Consider the following 19,799-nt stretch of genomic DNA (forward strand, 5'->3'; position numbering starts at 1 on the left):
TCACCGACGCACCAGCTGACGCGCGCGTCGGGGACGGACCTCGACATGGACATCGAGTACTTGAGCGACGCGTCGCAGCTGCCGAGCTTTGATGTGCCGATCGTGGATGGCGCGGCGCTGGACTGTCCGGTGCTGGTGCCGTCGGTGGCCGCGGCGTCGGGTCAGACGTTGTTGCAGACGTCGACGTCGATCTGGAAGGCGGCGACGGGTGTGCCGCGGGTGCTCGGTCTCGGGTCGTCGTCGTGCGGGTGTTCGCTCGAGAAGATGAAGCCGTGCCTGTTTGTTCATGGCGTTGGCAACCCTCTGCCGGGTCCCATGACTGATAGTTATCCCTTTGATTGGGGCTCGATTCAAGACCATGCGCCGTGCTGTTCGTCGACCAAGTTTGTGCATCTGCAGACGTGGACGCGCGGCTGGGACAACGACGACATCCAGAACGAATTCTGCGACGCCGCGCTCAGCGTGAGCAAGTCGACAACCAAGACCATTGATGATCTCATCCTCGTCACATACTCGATGGGCAACCTCATCACCGGCAGCGCCGTCGCCAAGGGCAAGTGCAACCTCTCCAACAAGGTCACGTGGGTATCGATCGCGGGCCCGATGCAAGGCAGCTTGTCGGGCAACCTGCTCGAACAAAAGTGCAAACAGGGTGGCGTGAACCTCCCGCTCCAGGGCATTCTCCAGGTCACAACGCTGTGCCCGATCACGGACGCCTTCCTCAAGCTGAAGCACGAGAAGACCGTGTCGACGGCGATCCAAACCAATTTTCTCGCGGCGCAGGCTGTCCGCAAGCAGTACGCCACTAAGGTCATGTGCGGTAGCGACCCGTTTGGACTCTCCACGTTGTACGGTCCAGTGGCGAGTCTTGTTAGCTCCATGACAAACCACGGCGACATGAACGACGGTGTGGTGGCGTTTGAGAGCTGTCGTGTCGGTTTCGAAGCCAGCTCGTTCTCGACCAACTACGCCGACGGTGGCAACTACCTCGCGAGCGTCAATCACCTCGACATCTCTTTCCGCAACGGCGATGGGTTGTGGGGCGCGGACCGCAAGCCGCAAAAGTGGTTTGAATGTGCCTTGTAAATCTATAACTGGTATCGCGTGCTGTAACTATAAGGATGCAATAATTTGCTCGTCATTGACCGAGTGTGCTGAGATACATGGAAGTGGACACAAAACGATCAACTCGCTTCGGACTCGGGAGCCGAAATCAACATAAGGTTGCCAGTGAGTCCCACGATATATTGACAATATAAGAGAGGTCGTAGGGAATGCAGAGGTTGCTCCTGGCGAGGTAAAGACATCACACAGCGTTGCCGCGCAAATAGCGTGCGGGCAGGTGGAAAGCACGAGTGTACGATCTGAAAGTGAGGCAAGAGGGTTTCCCAGTGTCATTTATTTGACTGACACTACCAATTTGGAAATTGCTTGAGCTCGTTGGCTCTGCGCCTGGATCTTGGATCGTGTGCGATCTTGGAACCGGTCTTTTATCGCTCGGCCTTGCGCGGAAAACCTCTTCCATTTCTTGTAAACGGCCCGATTCGATCTGCCCTAGTGTACCGGTGCAGTCTCATACAATACCACTACGATACGAACGACAAGTCTTTGCCAGAGCTAATCACGATGCAGCGATGGTGGCGTTGGATACGCGAAGCTCATCAACATTGTATCACCACCCTCCAAAGACAACAAGAGGCATTGATATTCAAGAAAAACGATTCTTAGATGATGGCACTGGTAGGTATTTACAAGACACACTCGAACCACTTTTGCGGCTTGCGGTCCGCGCCCCACCACCCATCGCCGTTGCGGAACGAGCTGTCGAAATGATTGACGCTCGCGAGGTAGTTGCCACCGTTGGCATAGTTGTTTGAGAACGAGCTGGCTTCGAAACCGATACGACAGCTCTCAAACGCCACCACACCGTCGTTCATGTCGCCGTGCTTTGTCAGCGCGCTCACGAGCTTCATCACAGGGCCGAAGATAGTCGTGAGACCAAACGAATCGCTGCCACACATGAGCACCGACGCGTACTGCTTGCGGACAGCCTGCGCCGCGAGAAACTTGGCCTGGATCGCCGGCGACACGGTTTTCTCGTGCTTCAGCTTGAGAAAGGCGTCCGTGATCGGGCAGAGTGTCGCGATCTCCAAGAGACCCTTGATCGGGAGGTTCACGCCACCCTGTTTGCACTTTTGTTCGAGCAGGTTGCCCGACAAGCTGCCTTGCATTGGACCCGCGATCGACACCCACGTGACCTTGTTGGAGAGGTTGCACTTGCCCTTGGCGACAGCGCTGCCGGTGATGAGGTTGCCCATCGAGTATGTGACGAGGATGAGATCATCAATGGTCTTGGTTGTCGACTTGCTCACGCTGAGCGCGGCGTCGCAGAATTCGTCTTGAAGCTCATCATTGTCCCAGCCGCGATGCCACATTTCAAAGTGCACAAACTTGGTCGACGAGCAGCATGGCGCGTGCTTGTGAATAAGGCCCCAATCAAACAAGTACGTGTTCGTCATTGGAGCCGAGAAAGGATGACCGACACCATGAACAAACAGGCACGGCTTCATCTTCTCGAGCGAGCACCCGCACGACGACGACCCGAGACCGAGCACCCGCGGCACACCCGTCGCCGCCTTCAAGATCGACGTCGACGTCTGCAACAACGTCTGACCCGACGCCGCGGCCACCGACGGCACCAGCACCGGACAGTCCAGCGCCGCGCCATCCACGATCGGCACATCAAAGCTCGGCAGCTGCGACGCGTCGCTCAAGTACTCGATGTCCATGTCGAGGTCCGTCCCCGACGCGCGCGTCAGCTGGTGCGTCGGTGAGCTGCAGAACGCAAAGTCTTCGCCGGCAAACGTCAAGTGCAAGAGCTTGCCGTCCGTGCAGTTGGTGGCCGTCGAGCCGTTGACACTGTCGACGATCGTGGCGCTCTCGAGACTCGACTGCATGAGCTCGACGGGCGGCACCCGCGACTGGTCCAGGCACGACGCCGACACTTGGAGGTCGTTCTTGGACACGCGGTGGTACGCGCGCTGGTTGAGCAGCATGTACGTGTCAGTGACCTCGTCGCCCGTCGTCGACAAGAGCGCGTCAAACTGGAACGACCCCAACCCCGACGACCGCGGCACGATGTACACCTGGACCGAGGTCTGGCCGTTGATGGCCATGCTGCTGCGCTTGGCGTGGATGGTGAGGCGCAGACCGGGCGTCGACTGGATCATGCTCACGATGGACGACGATGGCGCGCGGACCTTGGTGTCGTAGATGTAGTAGGCGCCGACAGACGCACAGACGATGCCGCAGAATACGATGGCGCCGATGATGAGGCGGAGGCGCGACGACTTGCGGGACACTTGGATGTGGTTGTCGTCATCGACGTCGTTGATCGAGGCAAAGGCGACCGTCGGGTCGTTTGTCGGCGTCGGGACAGCGGCAGGCGTCGGGAGTGCGGCAGGCGTCGACATGACCATCGTGTGCTTGTGTGCGACGCAGACAATTGAAAGATGAAACTTGGTGGCGGTCACGCATTTGGGTCGCGGGATCTTGAAGCGCGGGAAAACAGGTGGTCGAGACTGTCTACATGACGCGGGTGACAAGATACGTGCAGTCGCGCTGCAGTATCCTTCGGACCCAGATCGTGGGGTTGACGAAACGGACCTGAAACGGCCGAGCCGCCACGTTAGCGATACACAATCCTGGCAAAAGATGCTAGTCAAACCTATCGCAAAAGAGCCACGACTTCTCTTGCTTGAGGGTCAGCACTGCCAGTGCCTGTATACACAAGGCCGCGCAGTGGGCACATAGGGATTGAAGCGGGCACGGACGGGCTTCAATTGACGGTACGATGGAAACACACCGATCGGACAGGCGGCTGCATCAACAGCATTGGTTGCTGCCGTTGCGCCTGTACGTTCGCGCATCCATCGCCACCGTGGCGATGGTCGTTGACGAAACCGTGGGTCCGACCCACGAGCGTCCTTTCGCGCTTTGTACAATGTCCTTTTTACTGCTGAGTGGATGTATTGGGCGTTACCTGGATCCTGGTTCCACGCAGCGTACAGCGACGGTCAAGGGGTGCTCTTCTCTCAACAGATATTTCAACCAGCGTCATAGAGGTACGCTCCGATTCGCAGCGCCTTCAATCCGACGACTCAAAACGCCCCGATCGCGCACCGATGACGACCTCGATGCTCATATGATGGCAGTGGTATGACCACCCACCACGACGGTCGTACTGTCGTGAAGGGTGGTACATGGCGTGGTAGAGTTGTACGAATCTCATCACTCTGGTTGCCGCACAAGATTGTACCGGTACCGTCGTGAACGGTCGTCCTCTCGCAAAGCCCTTTGTCTTGAGAAACTTGTCGTCCGATGGATCGACACACTGGCATACTGACAGATTCCATTCGTTGGTGCACGCCCGTATCTGTGGGCGCGAGAATTTATGTGCAAGCATGGATGGCTGACGTCAAGGTGACACGGTGTTGCGTTTGATGCCGACAAGAACCACGATAAACGACCGCAGCAACGCGAGGACTGCGTATTTCCGGCACTTACATTGGCACCCAACGCGACCGTGACAACGGTGCACTCGACGTCGGGTCGTTGTAGCGATGGCATTCCGTGTTGCGATCCATGACTGAGCTTTCGGGATGATTTTTATCCATCTTTAATGTCGATGGTCGTGCCCCTTGCGCAATTTGGGGCAGTGAAAGCACTCTTGGCGTGCACTGCTTGACGTGTGCACTCAATCGCGTGCGCATCATCAGTCTTGAAGCCTGCACCGGCGTTGTTACGGTCGCGCTGGGTGCTGTTGCCGCCCGTCCGGCTGAACCATGCTGTATGTTCGGTTTCGAGGATGTATAGAAAACCTGACTGCGCGTCCTTGGGTATCCCACGACCCTGGTTGACGTATCTTCGTGCCCCGCGTTTATACTCTGACGCAGCGACAGGCTTCGCGCTCTCGTGCACTATCAAAAAGGTTCCGACGGCTACGTGGCATTTCGCATCGGGGTCGGGTGCTGCAAGGACCGATGGGATTCATGGATATGCATGAGGCTCCTTCAACGGCCATTGCGTGTCGACGATGGACAAAGTTTGTCCAAGGCAACCGAGGCAAACGCCGTCATAAATATGTCCATGCACGGGTTGGAGGCATGCATGGTGTCCTTGTCCTGCGGCACCGTACTCCATTTTGACGCAATTGAGGTATTCATCTGTTCGAGTGCACTAACTACAGTACCAAACCAATCCAATTATCCATGCATCAAAATTGTTTCAAAGTATATGGCTCCTACACGATTGACTGCAACGGCTTGGCGGCCTCGGGTCTTCGTGTCACAAAAAGTTGCCCGCGCACGAGCCGCGGCACCACCAATAACGCCGAGATGACAGCCGCAATCGGGTAGCTCAAGAGGCGCGCGACGTTGAGTAGCACCAGCCGCTTCCACTGCCACGTGCCGACAATGTCCCGGTACGGCGCCCGCTCCACGCCAAACGGACCAAAGAGACATTTGCCGATGCTGCGCGACGTAGATGCCTCGAGCACCAAGAAGATGCCGCGTGCGACGCGCTCGCCAGCCCACGACGGCGCCGTGTTGAGGTGGGTTGCATATGCGAGTAGTGCGCGGACGTCGGGCAGGCGGCGGGTCTCGTAGAGCGCGAACGGTGCCGACGGGCTGGCCTCGACGCAGGCACCGAGCACGAGCGTATCTTCGAGGCCGCTGTTGATGCCCTCGCCCGTCGGAGGCAAGACCGAGTGCGCAGCGTCGCCGAGTAAAACGACCCACTCGTTGCGCTGGAGATTCTCGCACGCGACGACCGCGCCACGGTATGTGCGCCGCTCAAAGTACTTGGTGAATTCGTCCTCGGGCACCAGCGGAAGAAACGCCGGCGCAAACGACTGGACCCACGCTTTGAGACGCGCAATGTTCTCGGGCGACGCGTCCTGGGAGAGCACGAGCTGCGACGGACTCGTGGCAGCGTCCGTGTCGCGCACACACGTCACGAGGCTCCACTGCTGTTGCCCGCTGTTGTCGATCGTCGCCGTGTAGCCGCCGCTAAAGATGTAGTGGACGGCAGGATCAAGCGCGTCTGTCATTTTGCCCACCGCGCCAAAGAGAACGCGGTACTCGTTCGCCCACGGCGTGATCGTGACCCCAAACGACGGGTCGGCCGCGACCAGCGCCGCGCGCACTTTGGAGTTGACGCCGTCAGCTGCCACAATACGCGCCGACGAGGCGTCAATCGTGACGATGCCAATGTCACGCACCTCAAACTCGAGGCGCTTGGTACCCACGTCCATGTGGCGCAGCTTGTGGTTCATGTGCACCGTGATCCGCTCGTGCGCCAGCGCGGCGTTCATCAGATGCAAGTTGACGTTGCCGCGCGACGTGCCGTACACGACGCCCGAGAGCTGCTTGGCGACGCAACGCGCGCCAGCGTAGATCTGCCAGGCATCAATGACGCGGCCTTCGGTCCTGACGCGCTCGGCGACCGCCGGCGCGACGCTCGCGATCGCGTGCAAGCCGCGCGGGTTGACGCCAATGGGGTAGCTCTGCTCTGGGTCCGTCGGGATGCTGTCGCGACCTTCGTAGATGGTCACGCTGTGCCCACGCTGGGCGAGCTGGAGGGCGGCCGCGCAGCCGACCGGCCCGCCACCGATCACAGTGTACGCACTCATGCTTGGAAAGTGCAATCTGAACGAAACGGCGAAACACAGATCAACCAATCAGCGCGGAGGTCGCTTGGTGCTGACCAATCAGGTTGGCGCATGTGGCACTGCCACGCGCGGGGACTTCCGAGGCCTTCCCTCGCGCCATCCCATGACGTCGGATGACGTGACTCACTGTCAGTCCCGTCATACAAGAGCGAGGTCGATCCAAAGGTCTTCATCCCTTTCAAGATCCATACGTACCGGTACGACCATGCATTCTGACGTACTACCGTACTAGTGTAGTTGGCTTGCGATCAAGTTACCGGTATGCTTACATTGTGTGCGACGACAGCCCTCAGAACGAGACGCCAAGTAGTGTGGCAGTATCGCACAAAGCAGCTTCAAGCTCGACGTCGAGACACGATTCGAGCGTTGACGGGATGTACGTACACGTAGATTGTGGCGGCAGCGACCAGAGCGTGGACGCGCCGTCGAATCGGATGTGGCCGTAGCGCTAACCGTTCTGGACGCGCAAGGGCATGACGTCGCGGCGGTCATGATGCTAGACATATCGCTCGCAGCGTCGTCGCAGGTCTTGGGAGCTTGTAGGAGTGCATCTCGGAGGCGATCCCGTGGCCGATATGCGAGAGAGACTGTCGAAGAATTGGCCAGGGCTCCGCCCAAGGGCCAACTCGGTGGCTCCTCACGCAAAGATTGGCTGCGCCATACCTACAGCGACGTCGCGTGAGCGCCTCGACCCGAGGCCTGCGCACGGCTTGCCACGTACCACGTGCCTGGGCTGGCGGCGATGATCGGTGTCAAGAACTGCGGACTGGCGATTAGCTCGACATCTTTGCCGCTCTGATTGGCCACAAATCGAAGGTCTTGTCGCTCTGATTGGCCGTAAATTGAAAGGCTTGCTGCTCGGATTTGCTGAAACGCTTGGGCCTTGGCGTCGACGAAAATGAGGGAGACCAACGAGGAACGCTGCATTGCGACCGAGCGACACCTCATGATGGCGTAGAATGCCGATGGAGTCTCCTCAAGCACAACGCAGCAGCGTCAGTGGAGCCTCGGCGTCGTTTTTCTGGCCTCGCCGGTCATCATTATTGGCGTTCGCCATTTACAACCATAATTACCATATTTTGGTCAACTCAGACCCGCCGCGCCGGCGGATCGACCAGAATGAAGTTTAACAATGAAATCGCCCATACTTGCCAGAGTGCTAGACCACACTTTGGGGAGTCCAAAATGCTATGTGATATCGCCGTGCGAGCTCTGTAGCGAGAGCAAATGATAGCGGCAAACAATCTGATATAGTGTGCTTATTGCCATACTGAAATACTGTACGGGATACAAGGCCTCATCACGCAGCGGTATCACGCGCACTTTGCCTCCCTCGACCACGCGCAACACGCTCTTTCACATGAACCAAAAGAGACAGCGTCCTCGGCTTCCGCGATTTCGACGCATTTTCAACCGAAATTGCATGTTGAATTTCCTGAAAACCGACGCTCGGCAGTTCGAGTTTGGTGTGAGTGCCCAAGCAACGACGGCGACCAACAAGATGGTCGCACACCGGGTCGAGACCCATCGCCAACTGTGGCATCCAGTTTTACGGTCCTTGGAGCTTTGGAACCCCGCGATATCACGTGAAGTATTTAGGCAATTCTGCCACCACCTCGAAAAATGGAAAATGGATTTGCACGTGATTGCGCTACGTGCAGCGTCGGAAACGACATTTACGTCATTCAAAAAGTGTGTGGAGAAGTATACCCGGCTGCTACGTGGCGCTGGTGCGTCTGTGGGCTGCTACTCGTCGTTGTGCTGAATGGTGCTCACACTATTAATACAACGGTACTTGAGACGAGGTCGTGAACCAAGTCTTGTGATTGGCTAAAAAGAATCAAGAATGGAGCCAATTACAACCAGATCGACTTCCAAACCGAATCCACAGGCACAAACGACCACGAGTCCAAGGCGGCACACGTGTCGTACCTTGCGAATAAGCGCGTCAGAGCGCGACATGCGAGACTAGGCAGTGCTTGTAAATCTTACTGTACGCGCGACCGTGATGCAATCCAGAAGAAGACGAGTGATCTGCGTGGCAAGCATCACCGCCGCACACGCCAAGCATCGTAGTCGTTGGAACGACGACGGGAATCGACTAATTGTGTTTAAACGGGTCGTGGCGCAATGGCGACTTGCATAAAGTCCCGGGCACACACGACGTTTTCCGAGCCAAACGCAGTTGCCGCGAGCGCTTTGATGGTGTCCATGACAGCGATGCTGTCGTCGGCGCCGTCGCCTTTGTACCGACTCGAGAAATGGTTGAGCAAAAGTCGCTTGCACCGAATCGCGTTGGCGAAGGCGCCCGCCATCTCGGGCGTCGAGTGTCCGTGGCTTTTTGTTTGTGCTTCGACGTCGGTCGGCGACGCGCCGGCCGCGACATCGGACGGCAAGCACGCGTTCGTCGCTTCGTGGACGACCACGTCGACGTACGGATCGCGGGCTGTCAGCGGCACAAAGGCAGACGCGAGCGCATCCGAGGTGTCACCAAGAATGACAACGACGCGCCCGGGTCGAGTGGGACCGACACACGTTTCTGGCGACAGCACCGTGCCATCCGGCATCGTAAGCGTCTCGCCGTTCTTGAGCTTGGGCAGTAGCGCCAGCGGGTTCTTCAGCTGCAATGCCGCCTTGTTGCGCTGCAGAATCGGCGCCACAAGCTCGATATTGAGGCGTCCGGGCAACGCTGGCTCGCGGAGGAGGTACCCGACCGTGGGCACCGTGTGTGGAATTGGCGCTGCAAGAATCTCAAACGCCGTCGCCGAGCCTGTCTGCAGCGTCCAGTAGGCCGTCGCAATGTCGTCCTTGTTGGGTCCCAGAGTCGTTGACATCGCCACAAAGTCGTCCCCAAGGACTTCATCAATATGGCGATCGCCGTTTGCCGACGGTGTGTCATTGGCGAGCAGCAGCTCATGCAGCACAAACCTAATACAGGATCGAAACAGGAGTCAAAACGAACGCGTCGATAGTATGGTGTCGAACCCTGTGCCAATGCGCGACATGGTATGTAGTAGCATAGAGCGAACGTAGGCTTTGAGCCCGCGTGGACCGTAGATGTGAATCGGGTTGGTCTTTGGGAGTACATCCGACGAGACGACCGAGCCCGCCGTGCACAATAGCCCGGGCAAGCCAAAGCAGTGGTCGCCGTGCAGATGTGTCAAGAAGATGCGACTGATCCTGGCCAAGCGCGGCGCGTTCACAACCGCGCTGGCGTTGCCCGGAGCAGCCAGCGCCAGCGTTGCGTGGTCGGCCATGAGGTTGATCATCTGGTGCTGCGTGCCCTCGCCGCAGTCAAAGAGCCACACGTCCGAGCCGTCTGGGCGAAAGGCGAGTGACGAGTGGTTACGAGTCGGTGACGGCTGCGCCGACGCGGTACCGAGGAACGTTATGTCCATCTCGAATCGCAACAGTCGCCACGGATGGCGCCGGGTGATCGACCAGCCACCATCACTCGTGCATGGAAAACCAGAATGACGGTAATCGGCTCCTACATTGCTCTTGGTTCATGCCGCGTCTACTGGCACCCACGACTGGCACCGATTCAAGGCAATGCAATCGTGTACTCAACTAGATTGTCGCTTGCTGCGATCTCGGTCGTATCGTCCAGCGTCGAACAGCCAGTTCACTGTCCGAACGGCTATGTTCCGCACGTGACCGTCGTCGACGGCGACGACGACGATCATGTGCGTCCCCAGCGAGACCACCCATCACTATCTAAATTCGCTGCGTCGACAATAGCATCATGATGACCTTGATAGCATGCAGCGGTGTTGTGGGTGCAACGCCACGCAGACCGTGGTGGTTGGGTGGTTTTAGCCTCCTCGCCGGATACGAGGCATTTTCAAACATGCGCGACTACGACGGCTACTACGGCTCGGACGCGGTCGCCAAAGGGTACCTGCCCTACTGCAACATTGGTTTGCACGACAGTGACGCCAAGTTGATGCACGACGTGCCTCAAGCGCACAATGCGCACCTCTACCACGGCCTCCTCAAGCTGTCGCCGGTCGCGGACGCCATCTCGCACCACACGCACCGTCTGCACGTGCTGGACGTGGGCTGCGGCACGGGCGCCGGCCTCCACGTGATCCAAAAGACACTCGAGGCGTGGACGTCGTCGCCGATAACGACTGTTGGCGTCGACAAGTGCGCGTCGGCCGTCAAGGCGCACAAGAAGCTCTACGGCGGCAAACCCAAAGTGCTCCAGTACGACGTCGAGGGCCGCATGACTGCGTTTGCGCGCGCCAAGTTTGACCTCGTGACCGCCGTCCAGAGCCTCCAAGAGTGCACACCGTCTGCGCTCACCGAACTTTCGCGTGTTTTGAAGCCCCAGGGACTGCTTTTGGTCGCCGATTTCGTCAACCCGCGCCAGCCCTTTGACTGTCTCCACGCGCTCCAGTCGCACGCCGACTTTCGCTTGCTCGAGCACCGCGACGTGTCGTTTAGCGCGACGATCGCCGCCAAGAGTAGCTCGACCGGGTACGCCATGGTACTTTCTTTGTGGCCTCTCGCGACACATACTCTAGGCTGCGCGCGGTCTTGAACGAGTGCGTCAGTGACGCAGCCTTGCGCGCCGCGATGGCAGAGATGCTGACGCTCAAGAAGACGCCGCAATATGAGGACGTCCGGCTTGGCGCCCTGCAATATGGCCTTTTTTGTTTTGAATATGTCCCGTCGACGCCGGTGCCCGACGTGTTGCCGCCGGTCGACAACGCTTTGACCGACGACAGCAGTGACAACGACGACGACGACGATGACGACGACGACATTGATGACAAGTGCAACCCGAGCTACTATGACTACAGGTACGATCTCTCTCGCGTCGGCATGTACTGCAGTATCGTGGTGGCAGTGAGGTTTTTCCGCAGCTCGAGCTCCTTCGCAGCCACTATGAGACGATTCGCGACGAGGCGCTCAAGGCGCAATTGGCCCACGATTGGCCCAACTGGCCCGAAGACCACTACATTGGCGAGGACGGCGAGTGGCGCGTCTTCCCGCTTTGCTACACGTTTCCGGCGTGGGACGCCTCGAAAACAACGTGGGTCCACGGCACGTGTGCGCAGTGCCCTGCGACCGTTGCGCTCCTCCAAGCGATCCCGGGCATCCGCACCGCGCTCTTCTCCAAGCTCGGGCCCGAGACGACACTGGGCGCCCACCGCGTAAGCTCGTCGATGAGGTCGGTGTTGTACAAGCACTGCGTAGGGCTGGGCAGACCTCGCCAACGACATTTTGCGATGCCACATCGGGCTCGACGTTCCGACGTACGACGGCGACGACGCGACGTGCTGCATCGTCGTCGACGGCGAGCCGCGGGCCCAAGCCAACGGCCGCGTCCTCGTCTTTGACGACAGCAAGCTCCATTTCGCCTTCAACCGCCACCCGACCGCGGCCCGGTACGAGCGACGACGATGCACGTGTAGAGCCGACCGGATTCGCGTAGGTGCATTCTTATTGTCGACTTGTATCGGCCGGCGCATCTGCCACGTGGCATGGCCCGTGGCGGCCACACGGACGAACTCGATGCTTTCATTGCCCAGTACAACGCCGCCATGAACCCGTGATTGGACGCTGGCCTTGTTTCCTCGGCCAATTTGGCTACCGAATCTTGATGTTGAACACGCCTAGCACCACGTATTCATGCATTCTCCTCGTACACAGAGCGAGTGCGTGCGTACATCCGGGCACAGCGTTGAGGTCGGCGTTGACAATCGCGAGGAGGCCGAGGTTGGCGAGCGCGCCGCGGAGGACGCCGCAGGGAAAGACGAGGAAGACGAGCGCCTTCTGCTTGGACTCGGCGTCGGTCTCGGCTGAGAGCGCGTGGATCCAGCGAAAGTTAAAGTCTTGCAGCACAAACACACCCTATACGCCATCGTGAGCGCGACGAGAGATCGAGGAGGCGAACGCGGTGGTTGGTCTGGAGCTTGTCGATCTGCTTCTTGAAGATGTGGATCCAAAAGTCCTTGCAGATAAACTTGATAATATCGAGCGGCTCGAGGAGACGCGACCGGTCGCGCGAGAAGCGCTCCACGAAGCGGTAGCCCACGTCGTAGCCAAAGGCTTCGAGCTTCGCGGTCAAGTCGTCGTTGAGCGCCGAGGAGCCCGTCGCTGCCTCATGGCGCTCGATCTAGTCCATGACCATGAGATGCAGCTAGGCCAGCGTCGCGGGTACCATGGACCGGACGGCCTCGCCATAGAGATGGAGGAAGCTGCTCTCGGCCACTTCCTTCTGCATCGCCACTTCGTCGATCCTGTGCATCCGGATACACAAAACCGGTCGACTAAAGTACTAAACCCTGCGACGGAAAACGACTAGACCGAAGTTTGCATACCTGGTCTGTGCACTTCATCCACAGTGACACATGATATACACATGAAGACGCTACCCTCTACCCGCTGCCGAGCGCCCGTCACGCTGCTTGATGCACATGCGTCCAGGTCGCAGAGCGGTCCGCTCCGACGTGCGAAATCGGTTCAGCATTCTGTCTATACACTGTTTTTGGACAGTACAGTGTATTGACAATGGTGCTTCTCCCATTGTTTATCTCTGGTCCCCTAACACAACATTGCGTGCGTCCTCGCGACGACTTGCAAAAAGGTATACGCAACAATCCAGGGTACACCCTGCACCGATCGCGCGGCGATGCTGGTCAGGGTACCTGGTACGTCAGCTCTTGCGATCTTGTCGGCGCTGTCAAATTCTGTTTCCTCGCTGCCTCTGAAATTGAATACGCCCGCTGCATTTGCATTTTGTATGCCGTGGAATCTGGTCGAGCGATCGGACGGGGAAGATCCATGTCGTTGTTGCACCAGCTGGCCCCATCGATGCTCCCAATGCAAGATTCCGTTAGATTCTGTATGCGCCAGACTCGGTTCTGTGCGTGGTGAACGAGGCGCGGTAATGCTGGATCCCGCGGGAGGACACGGCGATAACGGAAATGCTCAGGGTGCTCTTGCCAACACTTCAAGTCTTCGGATGGCTGGTCAACGGTCCTGTCAACGAGATGGATAGATACCGTGTGTCTGATATGTATCGCAGCCGTGCAGACCATTTCCTTCTCGCAGCACGTCGTCTGTTGATCTGAGCGCTGCGCCTTCTACACGTGTTCCAAGGATCCCGGCGACCATTCAGAGTTCTTGTGCGCGCGTATAGGTATAGAAATTAAAGTATTAAATAAGGGTCTTGTGCTTATGGCGACGTGCGTAGGCGGCGGCTCGAGCTCTCGGGCAACTCGTCGTCTTCGGTGGGCATCGTTGGCGGCGCGTGCAAATCCCGATACAGCTCGCTCTTGCTCCAGTAGGCCTCCATTTGCTCGCGGTAGACGTCCATGGGCGACGGCGCCGCTGCTGGTGTTGTGCACGGGTTGGTCGAGTAGATGCCCGTGGACGAGAAGGCCGCCATGACCGAGTACATGACGCAGATGAGGGCCACCATGCTTGCACGACAAAAGAAAACGGAAGTGATCTCGAAACCGTGATCCGCTGTTTTTGGGTACCTCGCAAAACAAATATCCAGATTTTAGATTCAGCCAGCTGGTGGACGGACGTCCCACACTTCAAACTTGGCACTGAGCGCCGACGCATGCGTGATCTTTGCTCTTTGCTCTGCTATGCGTTGGCTTTGGTACTGCGGAGCTTCACGTTTGCCGCGAGCTCTAGAGAGTGGCCAACAAGACACTTTTCACAAGCGCGCTGCGCATAATATCAAGGCAGTGCGAGGTGTTAGCGGTGACGTGGGACACGAGGCACGAGGCCATCTGACTTTACACTCGTCATTGAAGCCGCTGACAAGATTCATACAGAGGACGATAGCACATGGATAAGAGCATTTCGAGATTTGGCAGCTTTCTCTAGTCGCCAGAAAGGGAATCTATACTCATGCCTCGCGATGCCACGCTGCCAACTTGACATCGAGCGAGATCCAAGTGGCAAATCGGTTGTGGTCGCGCTTGGCGACATGCATAGGAGCGGCGCCGGAACGAATCGAATGCGAAGTGTTCTGTGGTTATATATCCCGGCATACGAAAGCCTCATGAGCAGTCGACACTTGGTGTCGCATTGACGCGGAATCGACGGCGCAGAAGGATGCGACTACGTACAGCTGTCGCGATACGCATGACGTGGCATCTGGATCTCGACGGACTTCGCTGGATCGTCGCGAGGTTATTCCTGATCGTGCGATGGGCAACGAGACATCTCGCGACACGAGACTCTTCAAGCGCTTCCAATCCATCTATCCATCGCCCTCCGTTGCTCCACTGCCAGTCATTTGGTATCGCAGGATGGTCTGGAATGCGATAACGCTCGTCCAAGCGCTCGTTTACGACGAAGTACTCGACATCGACGTACCGAGCGGTACGGCGCCGGCGTCGGGTGTCAAGGCTGCAACACCACCAGCGTGGTACTCGACACGGGTGTTTGGTAGTATACCGGCGCTCAACTATAATACCGACGGTGTGTGCTACGTACTTCCATCGCGGTGCACTGTATTCAAAATGGAAACAAATATATATTGGGTCGGACCGATTACGCATCGCCTCTTTGCGCGTTGCCATCTCGACGCTCTGCTTTACTACGCATCACGGAACAACCCACCTATATACGTACCGGTAGTTATGATACCAGCGCCACGTTTGCACGAAGGCAAAAGCCCATCAACAAGACAAACACTGTATGAAACAGTGTTGTGGACTCTGGGTGTCATGAGCTCTTTCGATTGCCCAAGGCTATTGGATTATTCGAGAGGTGGTACCCAATGCAAGACTCGCCAGCCGGTGAGCCAACCTGCAACAATCGATAAGATCGTGCGCCAAGGCATGTCGAAAGGAGATGCTCACGGACGGCGTAGCTTCAAGTCCACGGGCGTCCAGCAACCGCATCAACGGCTCGTCGTGTCAGTGCAAAAGGACGCACGATATCTTCTCGGCTTCCAAAAAAGAAAAGGTTGCAGACGAAATCTCGTCACAGAGATTACACGATCAGGCGACCCACAGAGCTGCACTGCAGCACACGGCATTTCCATCCAGCGCGATGTACTATATAATGGAGAGGGCGACATCTCGTCGTTCAAGCGTCGGTGCAGCAGCTCTGTTGAGAGACGAGGTGTACGTACAACAGCGAGCACGGCGACATCAAGGTGGCGAAATATCTTCAAGCTGGGCTCTTCCGACATTCCGTCTCTGGTCAGTCGCGGTCTCTGATTACTGCAGACACTAGCCTTTTGCTCCTCTCTCAAATCGCTTCCTTCACGGCGCCGTCTATAAAAGGAGGTGTGTCCACCATAGCAATCCTCACGCAGCTGCTTTGGACGCCACGATGTGAGATGCGCCACTCATGACACTGCCCTCTCGTTCGACAGCGATGTAAAAGTACGGCTTCGCAGCAGACTCGTACTAGTAGTACTCGTGCATCGCATACAAAGTGCAAGCTCGCGTTGTGCTCGGCCTTTTTCCGATTTGAGCCGATTTTAAAATCTCGAAAAACCTAAATAGGATCGAGGTATCCGAAACAAATCGGCGCCGGGCCTCTTTGGATCTCGACCGGCCGCTTCGCAGCATGCGCAAGGTCCGCTTCCACGTGCTGAGCTGCTCGGGCGAAGACCCCGCGGGCCCCGCAGCGCTCCTCAACGAGCATGACAACACGGGTACCGGGTACCTCACGCCCAAGTACGACGCTATCTGCGCGTCCCATGGCATGACCTCGGCGTAGGAATTGCGAGTACCCGCAGGAGCTCGTAATCGAGCTCGAGGCGACGGCGCGCATCACGCAGATCCAAGTGCTCTCACACCAGTGCTACATTGCGACCAAGATCGAGCTCTACCTCTCGACGGACGGCGCGGCCTTCTCGCGGCTCGGCTTCTTGAGCCTCAAGTCCAACAAGGAAAGCCAGTACACGGCGCGCGAGCTCAAGACGGTCCATATCGACGCGTTCACACGCTACATCAAGCTCAAGCTGCATCAATGCTACATCAACGAGAAGAACTTGTACAGCCAGGTGGGCCTTGTCGCGATCAACGTCAACGGCGAGGTCCCGGAGGAAGCCGCGCACGAGGTCGAGCTCGACTCGCTCAGCCACGTCCACCAGCCGCTGCCGACAGCGCCGACGCCGACGCGATCGGTCTCCAAGGCCAAGAGCCAGCCGCCCAAGGAAGCCTCCTCGACGTCCGCGTCGATGGACGACATGCGCTTTGATGCCAAGACAGCGGCCAAGATCCGTGAGATTCACTTGGCAAAAGAAAAAGCTGTCGCCATGGAAGACTACGACCAGGTACTACCTACTATACGCCATATGTGCCATGTTGCTGCGTAGGCCAAGCGCTTGAAGGCGCTCGAGGAGCAGCTCAAGAGCGTCGGCCTCCAACTCGCGCGCCTCGAGGCCGCCAAGCGCGACGCCGTCGAGAACGAGGACTACGACGCCGCCAAGCGCATCAAAGATGAGATCGCGCAGCTCGAGAACGAGCTCAGCCTCGGCGTAAACGGTACATTCATCTATACTGTACCGGACTACCCACCGACGCATAGCCCCCGCGCGCCCCGTGGTCGACTCGAGTCGGGCGCCCATGTCAACGTCGTCGCGGGCGCCGGTCAAGCAAACCAGTCGCAACGAGCACGTCGAGAGTGGGTACCCGCCGGCTGTGCCGTCGCTGCCCAAGCCAGCGCCACGCAAAGCAGCTCCGGCTGTCGTACAAGAAGCACCGTCGCACGCCGCCGCCGACGACGACGCGGGCGGAGCGCAGCACGAGACACCGACACGTGGAGGTCCCAACCCGCATTTTGAAGGTAGCGTGCGTGCCTCCACGTCATCTTTATAAGCGCTACTAGGCCTCGACGATGTCGACGACCTCGGGGACCCCGAGCCGCTGCCGTCAGCGCTCGAGAAGGAGAGCGCCGAGATGATCGAGGTCATCGGGCTCTACCTCACGCAGTGCTTTTACAGCAACATATGGAATCACCGGGACGCGGCGCTGCGCAAGGTCCAGCTCGATCTGCCAGCGTACGAGCTGCCACCCGAGAGTGTTCTTCCCGTCCTTTCGACGCTCGTGCAAAGCGGGATTGGCGACCGCATTTCGCAAGTGTCGCTCTCTGCGCTCTCGCTCTGCGATGCGATGCTGCTGTACGCCCAAGACCACGCCGACGCGCTGGGGTCCGAAGCCATCGCGCACACGGTAGTCGTATGTGCGTCCACTGCTGTTGTAATACCTTCCAACTAGTTTACCAACCCGATCGTGCAGCTGGTCAACAAACTCGGCGAGCCGCAGGCCAAGATTCGCGACGAAGTCACGGCCGTGTTGCTCAAGGTCCACATTTCGCTGTTTGTGTGTTTGGCTCAAGAAGCATGCGTAGCTCGCCGCGGCCGACGACGTGGGCACGAGCGTCGTCGGTGGCCACGTCTGCCGACGCACGACCAAGAAGGCGCTCGCGATCAAGCATCTGCAAGGTCGACTGGGCCTTGTGAAAGACCTCCTTGCGCAGTACGGTCCGACGGCCGATGACTTTTCGCTTCCCGTACAACAACCCTTGGATCGTGCTTGTGTGACGGTATGGTAGGGAATCATGACCTTCCTGGAAGAGAATGGGGCGTTTGCACACCAGAGCAAGGACATTCGGGAGCTCGCCAAAGACATTACCGTGTTTTTACATCAAGTACAGTGTCGTGTCGTGCACATCGGTGCTCATGGGTTGTAGGTTGGCGGCGCCGAGGTCGAGCCCTTTCTCAAGACGCTGCGGCCAAAGCAGCTCGAGGAGTACGAGGCGGCGTTCGAAGCGGCGTCGGCCCCAAAGAAGAAGCCAGCACCTGCATCCAAAGCGCCAGCACCTGCATCGAAGGCACCAACACCCGCCTCACGATCGCGCGCGCCACCGTTGCAGGACGCTGGTAGTGACACGGACTCGAACGCGTCGGTGGACGACGGCACGTGTCCGTTCTGTGACGAACACAATGACGCGTTCGACAATGAGCGGCTCGACCAACATTTCTGGGCCGAGTGTCCGATGCTCACGCAGTGCAAAATGTGTGGCCAAGTGATCGAGATTAGCACGCTCAACGAGCACTTGCTCGTCGAGTGCGAGCTCAAGGTACACTTTCATTCTATAAAGTCCCGTGGTCGACGATGTGGTGCGGTAGCAAAACCACAAGGAGTGTCCTCGGTGCCACGAAGCCATTACCCTCAAGTACTTTAACCAACACGTCCAAGAGAACGATTGTGTGCCGATGCCGGACCCCAACGACGGCAACCGGTACGCAACGATTTGGGTTGTGGACATCAAGACACATTTGGAGCAGGTGCCCGCTGTGCCACGACGATATCGGGCCTCGCAAGCGCGGCTGGAAGACGCACTTGCTTCACGAGCGTTGCCCTCAAAACCCACGAACGACGACGTAGCAGCTTCCGATTATGCAAATGAAATGGTTGTCTCTGGCTCTATGTTCATACATATTGCAGCATAACCATGAGGCGTATTACCAGCGTGTATTACGGCCATCATCTCCGGAGACTGATGGTATCAGGCAACTACCACCGCCACTAACAGAGGCGCCAAGGGTGTCCGGACGCTGCAGCCTTGTACCCTGCGGTACTACACCTGCAATGAGAAGGGTACCATCGAATCCGTGTCGAGCTACAGCGAGTAGTGCTAGAGGTGGCGAAGAGGTTTACCATACCCGATGTAAATATATACAGATAGCTATTCCACTGCGTATTGCTGCACCTCAAAGGACTGTGGACCGTTCCCGAGACGATGATGCCTCGACACGTTGAGGCAAAACCCCCAATCCTGCTGGCTTGCAGCGGATGCAGAGAAGAAGGAGCGGTCTCGCCGAGAATGTTCGGCGTGAGGTATTCAGAGTACACCAATGCTATCGTGGTAGATGGCACTTGTCAACTTGCCTCCAAGTAGTTTCGAATGCGCATCAACGTCGTCTCCCTCTGTCTATTTCTGACGCACAACATTGCACTCTTGCCACGTTTGATCACAGCCACGGATCCGTCGGTAACACCAACGCCAAGTGCCACGACGGAGTGTCCCGAAACATTCACACCACTACCCGTACCAACGCCAAGCCCGACTG

At 57.9% G+C, this 19,799-nt stretch overlaps 7 protein-coding genes across 7 annotated transcripts; 2 read left to right on the plus strand and 5 right to left on the minus strand.

Annotated features, from left to right (window-relative positions):
• Positions 1-1,748: 1,748 nt before the first annotated feature.
• SPRG_06869 (hypothetical protein) lies at positions 1,749-3,548 on the minus strand (the record flags this gene model as incomplete). The annotated part of the gene is made up of 1 exon (XM_012346333.1): positions 1,749-3,548. Exon 1 carries the CDS (start codon positions 3,477-3,479, stop codon positions 1,749-1,751), a length of 1,731 nt encoding a protein of 576 aa, XP_012201723.1. The 5' UTR covers positions 3,480-3,548.
• A 1,754-nt stretch (positions 3,549-5,302) lies between these two features.
• Positions 5,303-6,755, minus strand: SPRG_06870 (hypothetical protein; the record flags this gene model as incomplete). Its single annotated transcript, XM_012346334.1, has 1 exon — positions 5,303-6,755. Exon 1 carries the CDS (start codon positions 6,689-6,691, stop codon positions 5,303-5,305), a length of 1,389 nt encoding a protein of 462 aa, XP_012201724.1. The 5' UTR covers positions 6,692-6,755.
• Positions 6,756-8,841: 2,086 nt separating this feature from the next.
• On the minus strand, positions 8,842-10,145 carry SPRG_06871 (hypothetical protein; the record flags this gene model as incomplete). Its single annotated transcript, XM_012346335.1, has 2 exons — positions 9,716-10,145; positions 8,842-9,658 (listed from the first exon to the last, which is right to left on the minus strand). The coding sequence occupies exons 1-2, from the start codon at positions 10,126-10,128 to the stop codon at positions 8,842-8,844; spliced, it is 1,230 nt and encodes a 409-aa protein (XP_012201725.1). The 5' UTR covers positions 10,129-10,145.
• A 435-nt stretch (positions 10,146-10,580) lies between these two features.
• On the plus strand, positions 10,581-12,294 carry SPRG_06872 (hypothetical protein; the record flags this gene model as incomplete). Its single annotated transcript, XM_012346336.1, has 5 exons — positions 10,581-11,212; positions 11,260-11,538; positions 11,586-11,892; positions 11,936-12,126; positions 12,174-12,294. 5 exons carry the CDS (start codon positions 10,581-10,583, stop codon positions 12,292-12,294), a joined length of 1,530 nt encoding a protein of 509 aa, XP_012201726.1.
• Positions 12,295-12,328: 34 nt separating this feature from the next.
• SPRG_06873 (hypothetical protein) lies at positions 12,329-12,965 on the minus strand (the record flags this gene model as incomplete). Its single annotated transcript, XM_012346337.1, has 4 exons — positions 12,329-12,354; positions 12,409-12,592; positions 12,636-12,857; positions 12,903-12,965. The coding sequence occupies 4 exons, from the start codon at positions 12,963-12,965 to the stop codon at positions 12,329-12,331; spliced, it is 495 nt and encodes a 164-aa protein (XP_012201727.1).
• Positions 12,966-13,919: 954 nt separating this feature from the next.
• Positions 13,920-14,314, minus strand: SPRG_06874 (hypothetical protein; the record flags this gene model as incomplete). The annotated part of the gene is made up of 2 exons (XM_012346338.1): positions 13,920-14,166; positions 14,277-14,314. The coding sequence occupies 2 exons, from the start codon at positions 14,312-14,314 to the stop codon at positions 13,920-13,922; spliced, it is 285 nt and encodes a 94-aa protein (XP_012201728.1).
• A 1,927-nt stretch (positions 14,315-16,241) lies between these two features.
• On the plus strand, positions 16,242-19,113 carry SPRG_06875 (hypothetical protein; the record flags this gene model as incomplete). The annotated part of the gene is made up of 11 exons (XM_012346339.1): positions 16,242-16,395; positions 16,439-16,997; positions 17,040-17,208; positions 17,252-17,509; positions 17,552-17,895; positions 17,941-18,027; positions 18,074-18,235; positions 18,278-18,373; positions 18,416-18,805; positions 18,855-18,967; positions 19,014-19,113. The coding sequence occupies exons 1-11, from the start codon at positions 16,286-16,288 to the stop codon at positions 19,111-19,113; spliced, it is 2,388 nt and encodes a 795-aa protein (XP_012201729.1). The 5' UTR covers positions 16,242-16,285.
• Positions 19,114-19,799: the final 686 nt, after the last annotated feature.

Source organism: Saprolegnia parasitica (assembly GCF_000151545.1).
Source record: "Saprolegnia parasitica CBS 223.65 unplaced genomic scaffold supercont2.28, whole genome shotgun sequence".
Taxonomy (NCBI): domain Eukaryota; phylum Oomycota; class Saprolegniomycetes; order Saprolegniales; family Saprolegniaceae; genus Saprolegnia; species Saprolegnia parasitica.